The 17,016-nt window shown below is 41.3% G+C and overlaps 3 protein-coding genes across 4 annotated transcripts in view; 1 reads left to right on the top strand and 2 right to left on the bottom strand.

Moving 5' to 3' along the window:
- Positions 1–203, bottom strand: part of LIMS2 (LIM zinc finger domain containing 2) — a 38,271-nt gene extending 38,068 nt beyond the window's left edge. Inside the window, exon 1 of the mRNA XM_075158038.1 lies at positions 138–203. The gene's annotated coding sequence lies outside the window, so the exon portion shown is untranslated. The remainder of the gene's footprint in view (positions 1–137) is intronic.
- SFT2D3 (SFT2 domain containing 3) lies at positions 12–14,374 on the top strand. Of its 2 annotated transcripts, XM_075158042.1 has the most exons (4): positions 12–1,254; positions 4,119–4,208; positions 7,578–7,684; positions 8,849–14,374. In XM_075158042.1, the coding sequence occupies exon 1, from the start codon at positions 105–107 to the stop codon at positions 795–797; it is 693 nt and encodes a 230-aa protein (XP_075014143.1). In that variant the 5' UTR covers positions 12–104; the 3' UTR covers positions 798–1,254; positions 4,119–4,208; positions 7,578–7,684; positions 8,849–14,374. The 2 variants fall into 2 exon arrangements, with proteins under 2 accessions (XP_075014143.1, XP_075014142.1); XM_075158041.1 differs by lacking the exon at positions 7,578–7,684.
- WDR33 (WD repeat domain 33) overlaps positions 4,380–17,016 on the bottom strand; it is a 71,676-nt gene continuing 59,039 nt past the window's right edge. The window contains exons 17-22 of the mRNA XM_075158033.1: positions 13,517–13,619; positions 12,791–13,253; positions 9,049–9,215; positions 8,826–8,918; positions 7,808–7,993; positions 4,380–5,033 (exon numbers count right to left, since the gene is read on the bottom strand). Coding sequence (XP_075014134.1) covers positions 4,801–5,033; positions 7,808–7,993; positions 8,826–8,918; positions 9,049–9,215; positions 12,791–13,253; positions 13,517–13,619 — 1,245 coding nt within the window. The 3' untranslated portion in view covers positions 4,380–4,800. The remainder of the gene's footprint in view (positions 5,034–7,807; positions 7,994–8,825; positions 8,919–9,048; positions 9,216–12,790; positions 13,254–13,516; positions 13,620–17,016) is intronic.

Here is a 17,016-nt window from a genome sequence, read left to right on the forward strand (position 1 = left end):
GCCGGCGGAGATGGCCGGTAACCCGGATGCAGCTACTCCGCAAGATGGCGGCGGGGCAGGCGGGCGGCGCGTTGTAGCGCCCGCGAGCGGTCCCCGGCCGCGCCATGGCGGACCTGGGCCGGCAGTTGCAGGAGTACCTCGCGCAGTCGAAGGCCGCTGCCGCCGGCGGCGGCTCCGGCGCGGCCCCCGCGCCGCCGCCCGCCGGCTGCTCGCAGGAGGAGGCGGGGAGCGGCGGCGGCCTGGGGGCCTGGCTGGGCCAGCTGAACCCCTTCCCGCCGGGCCGCGGCGCCCCCCCCGCGGCGGCGGCGCCCGGATCGGGGCCGAGCTCCGCCGCGATCTGGCCGTGGGCGGCCGAGGCGGACCCGTGCCTGCCGGGTCTGTCGCGCTGGCAGCGGCTGGCGGGGAGCGGGCTGTGCCTGCTGCTGGCCGCCCTCTGCTTCGGGCTGGCCGCGCTGTACGCGCCGCTGCTGCTGCTCCGCGCCCGCAAGTTCGCGCTGCTCTGGTCCCTCGGCTCCCTCTGCGCCCTGGGCGCCGCCGCCCTGCTGCGCGGGCCCGCCCGCCTGCTGCGGGAGCCCAGCCGCGGCTTCCTCCTCTACCTCGGCGCCCTCGGCGGCACCCTCTACGCGGCGCTGGGGCTGCGCAGCACCCTCCTGACGGCGCTGGGCGCCGCCGTCCAGCTGGGCGCCGCCGCCGCCGCGCTCCTGGCCGCGCTGCCCGGGGGCGCCGCCGGCCTGCGCCGCCTCGGCGGCCTCCTCAGCGCCGCGCTGCGCCGCCGCGGCAAAGCGCTGCCGGTGTGAGCCCCGCGCCGCCGTCGCCGCGGGGGGAGGACCGACCGCAGCCCGGCGGGACTCGGACAAAGGGACTGGGGGCCGCACGCTGGCGCCAGCCGAGGCGCGGGGCACGCAGAGGCCTCTCCGAGACGGGGATGAGGATGGCGCCGTCTTACGCCGCGTCTCTTCGCCTCCTTCGCGTTCCTGCTGGGTTTTCCTCGCCAATTCTTGAGGAAGAGGAGCAGCGGCTGGCACCCGGGAACGGCGGCAGTGACTCTCTGAACTCGTCCTGCGGTGTTCAGGTGTAGCAGTGTTGGTGCCGGGCTGCCGAGCCGTCCCTGAGCACGGGGTTTGTTTGCCTTGTTGCAAAGTCAGCTCGATAGCCATGGCCTGGAGTCTCTCCGGCTCTGGGTGGGAGCTGGCAGCATCCCACTTTCCTACCTCCAGTATAGGACCATGTGGCTGCTGCAGCCTACTTCAAAACGTGAGTGAGATTACGGAGCCGATGAAATGTCATTATTGACTTGCCCGTTACATGAGAAGCAAGTATCTTACAGCTGAGGTGCGCGGACAATTCCGCGAAATCTGATCAAGTGTGGGGGTGGACGTTCAAAAATAGTTAACTGCCATTAACTCATTTTTGTGCCGACCCCTACACTCTGAACACTTTAGTCGCTGTATAGCGCAGTCATCAGCCACCTCAGACCAGTGCTGAATATGAATACTATGTGCCACTGAACTGCATTTCTCTCTAAAAACCATCTTTAAAATACCATCCAGTAAGTGAAACAAACTTTCCTGGGTCTGTGGGTTACAAAGACTACCCGTAATTGTAAGGGTAGTCTTCTTGCCTGAGGATAATAGGATGAAAGGTGCTAATCTTAGTTAAGAGCCTTGGCCTTTGCAGGTATTGCTGCCTTACAGCTGCTGTAAGGTAGCAAATACTGGGGCTCTAAAAGGGTAGCTTCAGCTCTTAGAACTTTGTTTTTTATATATGTATTTTTCACACTCTCAACTTGGGCAGGAATTGCTTACTTGTCACAGCATAACCTTCAAAAATAGATTTGCTGGTAATTAGAGCCTGTTTCAGCTAGCACAGCTCTGTTTCAATGCAGAAACTAAGCAGCCTTAGGAAGGTGCTGAATTCAGGCTGACAGTCCCTGCTGAGAGCTTGGTACTTCAGTTTGGGCTGTGTACTGCACTACTGCAGATACATGGGACTACCAGAGCTAACCTGCTCAGAGCCTAAGTGAGTATCTCACTGAGTATATGTGCCTCATATACAAAATAAAGCCAAACACTGCAATACTTATCTGCTATCACTATTTAGGGTTTAGCATATTCACCTAATACTTGCTCCGAATTAAACTGAAATTGTTAAATGGGGGTACTTAAATGTACATAGATTGCTTTAATAAAACTATTTGTGTACCAAATATCAGTATAGACATTCCATTAATGGTCGCTTTTTTCCCTTAAAAAGATCAGAGCTTTCTGAATAGCATTAAATTAGTTCTCTCATTTTTACAACTTGTAAGCTATAGTATATAAAATTAATTTTATTCCTAACAGCAGTATCAAATCAAACAAATCTTAGACAAGGTGGAGCTATAAACTAGCAGGTAGAGCATAAGGATTCTACATGCAGCACTGGTAAAAGAATTTTACCTGAAAAGTACAGAAGTATAATTCCCATTAAGTAATTTTATCCATTTTCCAGCAATAGTGGGTCATGGTATCACGGACTGGGAAGCTGCTTCTGTCTCTCCTGCTATGCTGTCACCTTCTAAGATTTTATACAAAAACTAGCTAATTATCCAATTTTCTTACGACTTTTTGTGCATATTCCATGATCGTGGAATATTTCAAAACTTACTTAATTAAAAAAGCTGCCCCTTGATGAAGAATATTACTTAACACCAAGTACCATAGTGGTTTAAGGAGTTAACCAACCATCAGAGGAAAAACAAGCATACTCCCTTTCATCTAGATAGAGAAAGCTGGGTTTCCTAGTATTAGGTGCACTCTAACTTGTTTTGGTAGAGGACTGTGGTTTAATTAAGGACTAAAGCTCATCTTCTAAATCACATATTCTAACTATTACACAAAAGTAACTTTCAGCCTCTTAAAAATATATAGGGCTTGTTTTTTAAAAAAAAAAAAAAAAGAGAGGGCATGTTTTCCCCTTTGCTAATGATTAACTCATTGGTATTTATCACTAAAACTTCAGGATAGATCCTAACTCCCAGACATACACCAAAAGTGACTAAAGGCCTTCTTCAGATAGAGGTAAAAAACACTTCCCCCTCCCCCCCCCAAGGAGATACTGTGTCATAATCAGGTGCATCTCAGCTGTCTTGTGGTTAATTCCTTTAAAACCATTCTGTCTCTCTAGAGCCCCATGACAAGGATTTTATAGGCTAATGATCAGAGTTAATTAACTATAATTTTCAAATGCCATTTTATACACTATGAATTAAAAACTTGTGACTGACTGAACCAAGAGAACAGCAGTTAAGCATCTATGCTTTGATCTCATTTTTTAGATAAGATAGGTATCAGGACTTAAGCCAGTCTTTAGTAAATTTAACTGTATGAGAAGTCAGATAAAATAGCTGCCGTGTATCGCTATGTTGTTGCAGTAGCCTTGTCAGCAATTACGTTGCCATATTATCCTGAATATTATAACATGAAATCCAAGGCGGGGGGAGAGAAGCCTGGTAGTGATATTTTTTATTATACATTATATCCTATACTTTTAACATAGGACCTTCCTGAGAGCTGGCTTTAGAATATGTACTTACATGATAAAATTTTCATTGAGGCTTTAAGTATTAAAGGAGCCATTTGGTAACCTGGTGACTGGAGATGATTAACATGAATGATTTATGGGGAAAACAGAAACTCATGGTTGGTAAGCAGCTTTATTATGAAATGTGGGAAATGGGAATAACCCCTCCTCCTCATTTCCCTCCCCTAGTAAAACTAGGAAACAATATCCTAAAGAAAAAGATACTTAAAAAAATGTTAAGATGAAAGTGATCAACTATCGAGGTTTGCACTTCAGCATTTGAACGCACCAAACTACTGAACACCCGTATCTTTAAGCAATGCATTCTAAAGCCATTGTAAAACATGTGCATCCATATTAATCAAGCTGCTAAACTTCTTTCTTCCTCAATTTCTATAAACAGATGCTTTTTTGAACAAAAATATCTAACTTGCCCAGGTGAAGCATAGAATGCCAATATTTGTCATGATATCTATTTTGCTAGCAGTCCAGGTTATAACTCACACTATGTCTATGACAACTTTTTCTAAATGGTGTTCCACGTTTTTCTCTTTCAGGATGGTAGACTAGCAAGCAGCGGTGATTTCCTGTGTTTTGGAATTTTAACGTCAGCACCACTTGTAATCTGTAGACAGCTGTGGCAAAAGGTGAAAATGAAAGTTCTCTATACATGATAAACCAAAAAACTAGGTATCAGCTATTGGTATTTTAAACTGATGAGATTTCAGGAGGTAGTTCTGTTGCTCCATCTGATATACAAGTTTGCCTAAAGACAACCCTCTTTATAGTAATAGGTGAGTAAAGAATCACACACTGTGTTGATTTTTTGTTAATTTTTGCGCAAATTACATTCTGTATTCATACAAAAACAACGTAACTCTTCTGACAAACTGTACATATAGAAACAAGTTTCTGTCTGGAGGTGAACTGAAATCTGTGGAGGTGTTCCATGTCTCACAACACTTAAAAAAAATTCCAGCTCTTCACAAAACAAAGCAGGTAAAAGAAGGTAAGGAAAACAGGGGTGGAGAGGACAAAACAGAAAGCTAGCTACAATACTGCAGCTAGTAGCAGTTGATTGATCTAGGAAAAGAGCCTTGTTAGGAACTAATGCACATTCAGTTATCCCAGTTAAGAATCCAGGTTTGTGGTGTTGGAGGGTTACTTTATGAGTCCAGAGTAGCAGTCTATTTAAATATTGTCCAGCAAGGACTGGGTGTGACCCAGTCAAAGCCTCTTCTATCGGCCTCTTCCACCACCCCTAGATGCTCCTCTTCTTGATTGACCAGAGTTCATGTTATTTCCTCTTCCCCAATTACTTCCACTCCTTCCTCCTCGAGAAGGGTTATTGCCTCCTGCAGGGCCTCCACCAAAAGCTTCATCCCTGTGGAATCCATCATGATGGTCTCCATCTAAAGAACTAGACCTCCCAGATTTTGGCGCTCTCTGTGAAGGTCCTGAATTTCCTCGTCCTAAAAATGAAGCACAATCAGTTACTGATGGTGAAGTCTAAGCCATGCCTCTCCTCAGACATACCATATATTTAGCTAGTTCTGTGGTATAATCATTCACAGACCATATGTAGTCGAGACCTGTAATTTTATGCCTCCTCCCTCTATATGATTTTTCTTACATAGATTTAGTGTCTCCGTTACAGTCCAGAAGATGGACAGCAATCAAGCAATTCCTTGGGAATTAGAGGAGATTATATCTGATACCATCAGCAATCACTTAAATGAAGTAAGTTAGAACAGTGATAGTCATGATGTCCTCAGAACTGTGGTTAACACCATCTGTGGTTCTCTGTATATTTTTATTGCAAAATATTGTTTTTTTTCCTGAACAAAGACATTACACTGATGAATCAGTTGAGGTTGGTGGCGAAGACAATGAGTAACATTACTGTTTCGTTCCATTTTTTGCTAGAAACAATGGAAAAATGCTCTATTTTACTACTGACCAGTACATAAACTACATGAGCTCTTACTGCCAGGAGCAGGATTTTCTATTTCTCACAGATCTTTTTAATACTAATGCGTAAATTAACATAAAAAACCCCAAAGTCATTAGCTCAAAATAACAAGCAGTATTTTGAAAAAAATTAATGGTAACAGCGCTTTACGGACACGTGCTACAGCTAAATTAGGATATTTTTGCTCCACTTTAGCAAGAGTGATTTTGTTGACTCTGCTTGGTTCTGTGTAAAATAGAGACCAAATTCTTCCACAGAGTTTATAATTCATGAAGTTTTAATCTTCCAGTGACTTTACCAATACAACTGAAGGTGACACAGCCCATATATGAAAAAGTATTGTTCATGTTTTGTTTATCAGGCTTTCTGCCATCGTTCTAAACTTTCTTTGGTACATTAATGAATTGTCTAGGCACAAGAAGTGTGGTTAACAATTGTTTTGACTTCAATAAACAATCTGATAGAGTTATCACAAATTATTATTGAAGCTGGAGAAGGAATCCTTACAGATTTGGTAAGATGCTGGCTAAATGAGAAACACAACATACAGTTTTGAAAGGAAAAATATTGATACAGAGGGAGTTTGCCAGCAGAGTTTTATTAAAAATGTCTGTGAATGAATGATAAAACCTGCTGTTAATCCAACACTGGAAATACAGTCCACGCAGAGGAGGACTGGCATACAGTTAAAACTAAATAAGCTTCAGGACGACAATAAGAGAAGTGGAATGAAATTCAGTGGCATCAAAGACAGAGGTCTAACCACAAAAAATCCAACTGTACGATGGCAGTTCGGTATTCAGAAGCAACTGAGAAGGATCTCTGTCACTGATCACTACCTAACAGTGGGTAGTCAATATGAGGGCATTAAAAAAAAGACAACATTAAAAAAAGACAACAGCAATCCTGAGATTTTTAAGAAGAAAAAGGATCAGGAACTGGTGCAAGGCTAATAGGGTGATTGTGGAAATGGCATACACAGTAATAGGCTCTGAACCAGCTACGAACTCCAAAATAATGTATTTTGTCTGTTACAGTAGCTAGTTGCATGACAGTGCCACGTGACTGTTTGTTTAGTAGCTAGTTAAAGAGGGAAATACGACATCAGGAGCTATTAGGAAAGAATGGAGAAAACAACAAAACCAGGTGAACTGTAGAAATCCATGGTTAAACCAATCTTAAATAGTGTGTGCAATTCCTAGTTACCCCGTTTAATTTACAAAAGGATAAAGTAAAACTGAAAATAGTATATACAGAGTGATAAGGATAGTAAAAGATAGAGAACAACTTCCCAGAGAGAACAACTAAACAGATCAGAGCTCTGACTTGGAGAAGAGCTAGTTCAGGTTGGAAATGGTAGAGTTCGATGCAATCAGAGGTGGCATTCGAAGTAATAGGGATCAACTTTCAGTTGTTCCAATTAAAACGCAAGACATCATCGAATGAAATTAGTGAACGATAGGCTTAAAACAAGAGAAGAAACATTTTCCTTCCTTCCTTTTTTTTTTTAAATATAGTCTACTGCAATTAAGTTTTAGAGCTGTATCCGTGGATGTTGTGGATGTCAAAAGTTTATATGATTCTTAAAGCAATTAGAGAAGCACACAAAAGGTAACTGTCAAAAGCCATTAAATGTAATATTTCAGTAAGTCACTGAACTACAGATCTTCATAGGTTTAGAGAGCATTTCAGGGACATATCACTACAGACTTACAGTGTTCTTAACACTCTTCCCTCAGTACCTGCTACTGGCTATTGTTGAGGACAAGGTACTGAGCTTTATGGACTTCTGGTCTGATCATGGATGGCCACGCTTACACTCTTACAAGTAGAGAACTCATAAGGAAAGACTTAACAAAAAGTCAGGGTTCATTAAGTCCAACAGAATGAAGGCTGAGACAGAAAAGATATTTGAGTTAAAGGACGCTAGCACAAGCATGAATATTAACAAATAACTATTCTGAAAATTAGAGAAAAAAAAGCTCTTAACAAGAGTTTTCCAACTGGAGTAACAGGGAGCCAAAAACTAACTGCTTTTGAACAGGCAATAAAGAAAAGGATTAATGATGCTGGAGAGAACATTTGGACTTGGTGTCCCAGAAAATCCCTCTGTTCTTATGTTCCTAAGATTGATCTTCAGCTTCACAGCCGGTAAGATCAAATATCTACCAGTTCAGCTTTATCCCCTCTGAATAGATAAGGAATTCTGGATAAGCCTACCACTGAAAAATGTGCCGGTGTTACGTAAGGTTTTCAATACAAGGAGCTTTTTACCTTTGCCTCTCTCCTCTGGAGGTCCACCTGGAGCATCCATTTCTCTGTGGTCAGAGGTCCCTGGTCCGTCATGCCAGGGACGTTTACGTGGTGGCAATGAGGCCATGTCCATGCCCTGGAGCGAAGAAGAACGTTCTCTGTTAGCTGGAGAATGCCCATCATGAGGAGGGTGATCTGGACGAGGACCTGAGCATGAAGAGAAAAAACAGGATAATAAGTATGTTCATCTGATCATTATTCCTCATTTTTGGAGGCAGTCACATAAATTTACATACTTCCCACACTATTTGGCACATAATTTTAAGTTAAAGTCACAGAACGCTTCCCCCCCTGTCCCAACAGGCAAATAAGCAAACATTGGATTAATAAGTTGTAAGAAAGCTAAAGGTAAAAAAAGGTTTCAAAGATAATGGGAAAGAAAGAAGTGACAGATCTAAAGTGTTCTTTTCAGTATAAAATATTTGCATATATTTTTGAGACAATCACATCTTCATTTATTCATGTGTCATTTGTGCTCATTTTTTCCATGACATTCTAAAACTCAGTTTTGCCCCATATGGGGTTGCCATTAGTAACACAAATGCAAATACCGATAATCTGGCAGACATGGCAGCTGAAAATGTTACAGAAGATGCCATCCAAGAGAAAGATTACTATTGGCATTAATATACATCTCAAAAAAATCCCACGAGATACGCTTCAGTCATCCACAGGTGATAACAACAGGCAGTTCTGGCCTGTACAAGAGTTCAACTTAAAATCAAGACTTTGAGGCCACAACCATTTTTTGTTCAGTGAGACAGTTGCATTTAGAGCCAGTTAAATTCGGTATAGTTAATTTTTCCCTACATTTAGAAGTCGAAAGATTTACGTTTTGCTTTTCTTGTGGTAAAAGACTGGTAACAAGCGTATGAGGTACAGGGAAAAAGAGGTGATTTTTAAAAATTTTTTTTTGTAAGTGGTTATATTGTAGAAGTCTAGTCTATTATCTAAAACAAACCTCACCACATTTTTTTACCTGGTTCTCTGTTTCCATCCCAGGATTCTGGTTTCCGCCCTCCTTCAAAGCGTGGAAATTCATCTGGAGTAGGAAGTAAACCCTTCCGGCCTCCTGAGCAATAAGAGATGCAGGGAACAGGAGTAAGAAGAGACATTGTATTCATGAAAATACCGTAATTTGCCCAAGAAATGTCTTTGCTTCCTTATCCTTGCATTTCAGTGTGGAAGAATGTTCCCCTCACCTCTAAGAGCACCACGACCTCGCCCCCGAACACCATGGTCCCTTCCTCTTGAGTTTTCATCTGGAGAGTCAAAATTGTCATCTGGCCCAAAATCTTCAGGGCCAGGAAAGCCGTCTCTCCCTCTGGGTCCCCGGCCCTCATGTCTCGAGGCTCCTCCTCTTCTGAAGCTACAAGAAAGAACATGGTACAAATGTGGTTTTTAGGCAGAATTTAGATTTACAAACTTGAGTCAGCTTCAGTTTAATAATCAACTCATTTCTGAACTGTTTTACTTAATACTATAGCACATACAGTTATAGGAATAGGATTTGTAGGTGGAAAAGTGCTCATTTTCTGCCTTTGAGCACTTCGTTTATTCATTTTTATAGTTTTCCCTCATATTTCCTTCTGTTGATTGTGTTGGTTTTTCATACAAGAAAAACATTGTCAAATATACAGCATTCATTTAATGAAAAGGGGCAAAAACAATCAGTGAGTGATGATATATCTAAGGTAAGGTAAGGAAAAGTATAAGTGAATTTCCCTTAACTGTGGTGGTCTTACTTTCCCATTCCCTTTTTTCCTCTTTCATTTTAGTGATAAAAACAAACTGAAAAAATACCAGCAATGAGTGTCGTGGCTATAACAAAACATTCCAGCATCTTACTCCTGTTGATTTGGGATTCTCTTTTTCATTCCATTCTTCTACGTTTACAGTTTTAGCAAATGAACCTAGACTGCACTTGGCTCTGTAGGAATGACGATTGCTGAACAGTGTGCACAGTGGCATTCTACCTGGAGAGCAGTTTATCCAACTGCAATAATGAAGAATTTTGTTTTGCAAGATGTAGTTATGACACTAAAATTGATAAGTTCCTTCTAGTAGGTACCATGGCATCTTCAGTAATTTGGTGTGATTGGGTTCTGCATCTCATCTTAAATGAGTATAGCTCCTCCGCTATCACACTGAGGTTTTAACAGAGAGCTTCAGAGAGAAGAATGGTTCTTAATGAACTGCCAGTGCCATTTCAGGTAAGCTTATAGGTGGCTGCATGAATACTAGTAGTTTTGTTTTTTACATTACCAGTTTAAACACTTGGAGTGCTTGTAAAAGTGCGTACATGTTCAGTGTATTACTGCAACTCCAAAAGTGCGCACTAGCGCCGGTTGTTACGATTGTCTCAGTTTACAGCCCAGTTTCTGTGCAAGCACAGGCGAGATGTTTAGGTGGTGCAGGCACACTGGTTCAGGAGTCCTCACGGTGCGACCCCACACTGCTGCCCACCCCTCAGTGACAGCACAGGTAGTGCGGAGCACTCTTTGCCCGTTCACACTGAGACCCTCCACCTCCCCTCTCTTCCCAGTTCCACACTGGCCAAACCATAACCACCGTAATACTCGGATGGTGTTGGCTTTGAGCAACATCCCCTTCCCCAGCTCATTAACGACACGGTGCATCCTATTACAAGCAAAACTTTAGATACTTTTATTTAGAATTTTAACAACATTAACCTTTTAATTACAAATTTAAATATTTTAACAGTAGTCATAACACAATACAATATTTTTAAACTTTTACATTTTTTTTAATTAAAAACAATAGGTCTGTCTCCACCTCCCAGAAAACAAACACAATACAGAGAGGAGGCTGCTGTGCCTGTACAGGTACAACAGTGGATGGAGGGAGTGCTGTGTATGGACAATGAACCATTTTACATTAACCTGGATGATTTGGGAAAACAAACTGAACAGTTTCAGGTACAAATGGTTCAAATAACCACATAGCAATATTGTTTAGCCTTGAAACAGCACAGTCCTCTAGATGTTCTTTAGAGGTCCTCCCATTTTAATACTGACATGGTGAGATTCTGCTTAGCTTGTAAATTACCAAGATTTGCAACACAAGGTCCTATGGCTAGCAGGAATAGGGCCTTTCCTTTTGTTTCCAGGCAACATTGTGGACACAGGTTAGTTTTGAAATCTATCATACCTATGCCTGACATAACCACAGCTCCTAATATTGTTACGTATATCCTTTTTCACATCGGTAAGATGTAAAACCCTGCCTTGCATAGGGCTCAGTTCCTGTTTGACTGCTCTCAGATCTTCTTCTTTGAGGCCTAGGACCTGAACGTACAGAACTAGACACTGTGCAGATTAGCAGGCAGGAAGAGGCAGGTCTCTGCGGTAGAAGCATCATGTTGATATGCACAGGTAGAGTGAAACAGGACAGGGATGAAAAGGACGGGAAATTAGAGAGAAACACACATACACACACTTCCCTCTCATGCTTGATCAAACCAGTTACAATCTAAATTCCAAACCAAGTCAGCTAAATGAGTGGTTGGGATTCTCAAGTTCACTTCAGCATCTGCAGTAAATGGCACCTAATTCACCTTCATTCAAAGGAATTCATTAAGTTTGCAAGCACAATAAGCCTTTTATAGCCCTGTGCTGATTCCTTTTAAACCAAACTCTCTGTACAAACACTTGTACTCTGACAAATAGACTCTTCTCAGTTCCAAAGTCAGATTTACAGGTCACAAGGTTCTTGGACTCTCTTCCTGAAACCTTGTTAAAAATCAGGATCACCATAAAATATTTTCCAGTCCCTAAGCATTTCCAATATAAGATTTGAAAATCTCTACTGAGCTTCTAAAAGTGTTGTCTGCTGTATCTTTTAGAATTCTATAATGCAGACCATTCAGCTTGGATTCTCTCTATTTTTACTTTTTTAAAATGGCTTTAATTGTTACCTTCTTTTAGTTACTGTTCATTTCTTTTCATACTCTTCACACAAAAGGAAGGTACATCTTTACAGAGCTAGGTAGAAAATAGCTAAAAGAAGAGCTGTATAGATGCAAAGTAAAAGGAATGTAAGAAAATGATTAAAAAGGCAACTAAAACACACAAAATTCACATTATGTGGAGGCCACAATATTTTTGTACAAGTACACGTTCTTATACATACAGAGTTGGTGGTCAGTGAGAGGCTTAGACCTTGGAGGCCAAATTTAACTCAGTTAAACTAGCATAATCTGGAGCAATTTCGATGACAGTTAATCTTGCTGACTTAGCATAATTCCTCCATATTTACATTGGTAACTAGAAGCAAATTCATCCCTTTGTGATTTATTTGGAAATTGTGAGCAATGACATGGACATTGCTGTAAATTAGATTATTTTTGAGTTCTTCGCTTGGCATTAAGAAATAAGTCAGAAAGAGAAATAAAATCTCTACAAGCAATCCCATGAGAAAATAGTCTCAACAGTCCAACAGATGCTGTCGCTCTGCCCCTTATATTTGATAGTAGGATCACTGTTCCTGCTCCTTACAAGTATATTACATCTCATTCTACAGTCAGGCTGTAGTTTGTGACTGGAGACAAAGTCTCAAAATCCACTTCTAGTGTTCAAAAGTTTGTCACTTTAACCTTCAAGTTTCCTCTCAATTTTCATCAAAACGGTCTCAAATCTTCATCCTGTGTCACTGGATCTTCTCTACAAATTTCCTCCCTTCTCTTTACTTACTGTTTAAAGACACGGAAGCTGCTGTGTACAATGACCATTTTTCAAGTTTTCTTCTATTACTGAATGATTTTTATGGACTCTATACTCAGGTATATTAGAGTTTTCATTTCCTTATTGGTTTCCAGTTTATAAATCTGAAACAGATAGACTCCTTAATGAAAAGGAAACCAGGAAGAAAGAATTCCATCCATTTACCCTTTAACCCAAAAAAGATGAGTAGATTTATTCTTACCTCTCATCTCGTCTTCCTCGGAACCGTGCATCCTCAGGATCCCGTGGATATCTATCATCTGAAGGTCTCCGTCCTTCCCAAGCACCAGGAGGCCCACGGTTTGAACCCCCTCCTTCAAATTCCCTGTGATCAGGAGGAAAGGGAGGCCCAGGTCCACCTCGTCTCCATTTTTCATCTTGCAATGGTGGGCCTCCTCTCCCCTCAAATTCCCGTAATCGATGGCCAAATCTCTTATCTGGATGGAAGTCGTCACGGAAGTCATCTGGTCGATCAAAGTCATCATGGAAATCTGGGTGAGGTCCTCGTCTATCTGGCATGCCCCTGCTGTCTCTACCATCACCCCACTCCTGGCCACCTCGAAACAACCCTCTCTCAGGCCCATGATCAGGACCACCACTGTTCTGGTCGTGCCTTCTATCTGAGAGAGGGCCCATGTGATGGTTTGGTGGACCACGGGAGTCACCTTGAGGGAAAAAATCATAGCAGATTTCTGTAACGTTTTCTAAAACGCTCTAGGATGCTCTAGTTCGTACAGTTCTACAAAGCATACACTATACATTTCACATTAAATCATCTTTTGGGGAAAACCTTTCCTCTACATTCCAGCCCAAGTCTACGGAAGCTTTCCTCTCAGCCAAGGCCCTGTGCTCTGCTGAAGCCTTTTCTGTCTAGAGGCACTGCACTGGAACAGCCTCTTTCAGGAGAACAGACAATGTATTTAATTACCTTTATTAAGACCAGGTCCTTGGTTGTGAGGGCCAAGACGACCTTGTCCTCCCTGCTGCCCCAGTCCTGGTATCAGTGGTGGAGGACCTGGGTTCTGTCCGTCCTATGAGCATATAATAAGAAAAGCCATTGAATTGCCACGCAGGAGTATTTTTGCTTTTAAGCATTTTGTAAGGGGGCAAAACAATTTTCTTTACATAAAGACTGCATCTTCACAGGTCTTACAATAGAAACCGCTGATTTTCCAATGGTTTCAGCCTAATTTTACAGACATTCACATCACTACTGCTTTTCAGTCACTGTCTGAGAAACATATAATTTTATAGGAAACGTAGCATTTCAAGGACTAATATTTTACCCATAACAACCAAAGATGATAAAGCTCATATTCTAACTGCCAGTTAAAGAAGATGAGGAAACTCTGTATATTTGTTTGAAAAATATCAGGTATTGATTTATATGCAGTTAAAGAGCCGCATAGACCAAAGACTTCCTTTGAAAATGAACAAAAAAATGAAACAATGAAAAAAAAAAATATCGAGAATGTCGGGACAGGAGGGACAACAACAGGGCCATAAGAGAATCTCTCCTATATACCTTTGTAAACTGTTAACATGGAAATACATGAGTTTCATTTTTAACATGCTGGCAAAGTTTGGTTTTCTTAATTCTAATTCTAGGGTCAAAAGAAAGTACAAATACTTGGCTAAGCACCAACGGCCAAGTTGTTAACGGGTTATTAAGCAACGACAGGGCTAAAGGCAGAAGCTGCAGTCACCTGCTCTTCTCAAGCAGAAACAGTAGAGCAAGAGTTTTGTGTAAGTTATATGATCCCAAAATAAAAATAAATTAGATATGTCTTTTGTTATTTTCTGTCTTTTTTGTGAATTTTAAAGGATAAAACAATGTTCTTGAAATGTTCAGCTACTGTCACAGACCCATGAAAGATTTCTACAGGTACCATGTTTACACTGGACCCACTATGATAACATTGGTTGGGAAACCATGTGGTTGAACTGTCCGATTCTGCCTTTAAACAGCAAAAGCCAGACAAAAAGTCATCATTTGGGGTTTGTACTTGACTAGAACTAAAAGGGGGCACGTACATGATTTACACTGTGAGATCCAACAGTAAAAATGTATCACTGTGAACAAGACAGAGTGGAAACTTGCAAGATTGCTATACAAAACCTTTTTATGTTGGCATCACCAAAAAAAAAAAATACCCCCAAAATCCATACCAGAAAACCCTAGACATGTAATATTTTTTTCCTCGACATGTCTAATATGTAAGATTTAGGCTTGGCCTTCATATTGGCTTGTAAAAAACCCTCCAGACTGCAGGTAGTTTGTAAATACTTAAAACCTTCCACTCCATCACTGTCATCGTACTCGTAATGATGCTGCTTAATCTCTCCATGAATCAAAGCTAAATAATTTTCATGCTCTACATTTATTTTTGAGAAACACTACCTTTTTTTTTTCTGGTTGCAGAGAAGCAATAAGTTAATTTGTGTATTTTTCCCATCATGTCTTGAAATACTGGTTTTAAATTAAACATGTATATTCAACTGCAATATAGGTGATAAACACAAAAAAGCACACAAATACATACTACAAACATCACGTTTGCATCCAGTAATTTTGTAAGGACTTTGAAAACAAAAAAGCAAAATAAAAGGCCTAGTCCAATGCCTATTAAAAAAAAAACCAAAATACTTTCCTGTATTGACTGAATGTTGACTTGAGTCCAGAACAAACAAATGCCCCGACTCGGTAAGATCCAGCTGTTGCGGTGCTCCTGCCATTCTTGACCAAAACCTTGTTGGAGTTCCATGATTTCTCATATAATTAGCATACGGTTATTTACAATAAAATTTATTGAACTTCTTAAATTTATGCCACTAGTGTTTAACCAAAGCAGCAGTTTTTAGCACTCACTAAATGAGTTTCCTCAGCGTTTAGCAAAAGCCTTCATTCCAAACAAATGATGCTTTGACAAGGTAGGAAGACAGAGCTGTAACACTGCATTTTAACATGCCTTTAATTTCAAAATACATTCTGCGCCTCAAACGGGGCTCGTAACTGAAAAACAAATACGTACAGCTCAGAAGGAGATACCGTCCTAAAAGCTGCAAAAGGCCCTGTGTACCCTGCACCTCAGGGCGGGTACGTCTGGAGCACCTCACACCGCCGTCGGTGCCAGCATTCCCCAACGCGGGCTGAGGTTCTGCAGAGGGCAGGTGAGCTGTGCAGCAATACGCAACTGCTCCACGTTACCCGCGTATCTGCCCTACATAGGCAAATGAGCAGATTTTGCATATATAAAATGCATATATAAAAATGATAGCCATCTATATTTATTAAAACTATGCACTGAAGGGAGAAAGAATTCTTTGTATTCCCCCATAAGAAAAATTTGCATTTCTTCTAAAATACTGCACAAGCTCCTAAAGTCTGCCTTATGTGGACAAGAGACTTGGCCTGACGTATTCGTACCTCACTCAACCAGTGAGTGAGATGACATTCAGCACATCTGTCTAAACGGAATGTGAGAAGATCAAATCTAAATTAGCAATAGCACAAGAGCTCCAAAGTACTACTGCTAACTCGGGAATATTCTATATATCCACCTGCATTTTAATATCCACATGCCTATCTCCAGAATAAGACTTTGACAATCATATCTCAGGCAATTTCCTTCTCATAAACAGGTCTCTACTCCGTTTCACGTTTGCAGAAAGTAGCAGATCTCACTTTCAGGAAGAGATGTACGTCTCGCCCACACACTCTGCAGTAAACCTCTGCTTTCCAATGTACAGCAGATGCAGGTAACAGTGGTATCTTATATGGAGATTAACCTTTACAAATATGTATAAATGTTCAGTATTAATGTCACTAGCCCTTGATAAAGCAGATATATATTCATACACTCCTGCTACTGAAAAGGAAGGCAAGTGATTTGTACAAGTTTACAGAAGATAAATATCAAATTCAGAACAAAAAACAAGCTAAAGCCTATTGTTTAAAAAATGACAGATGGGGCCTTTTAAAATAGGAACTGCTATTATATTCATATTACAAAGGAGCAAAAACTGACATTACGAATTTTAAAATGTGTTCATTTTTAAAAGACATTATCATACTAAAGCTGCACAAGGAAGGAAAAATGGTCAAAAATACCTTGCTTTGTCTTTTTTTAATATCTGTAAAAGACATCAAGATAGCAGTATTCACTGAAAATAACCAGCCACCTGTCAAAAGCAACTTACTGAATTCTGACCAGAGTGTTCGCAGCAGGGTCAGACAACGACAGCCCTACACATATATGTAAACATACAGAAACTTTTATATACACACAAGCTTGGTAATTATTCTCAAAGCAGAAAAGTTAGTCTCCCTGGGACAGCAATGAAAAACACTACGCTAATTTAAGTTAGACAGTTGTGGAACCCACTCTCGTTCGCTTAGCTTTGATGCTTTTGAAATCTCAGCGATAG

This window comes from Calonectris borealis, chromosome 9 (genome assembly GCF_964195595.1).
Source record: "Calonectris borealis chromosome 9, bCalBor7.hap1.2, whole genome shotgun sequence".
NCBI lineage: Eukaryota > Metazoa > Chordata > Aves > Procellariiformes > Procellariidae > Calonectris > Calonectris borealis.

What these genes read in the sequence shown, in the direction of transcription:
- SFT2D3 (XM_075158042.1), top strand. Translation starts at nt 105, where the DNA reads ATGGCGGACCTGGGCCGGCAGTTGCAGGAGTACCTCGCGCAGTCGAAG.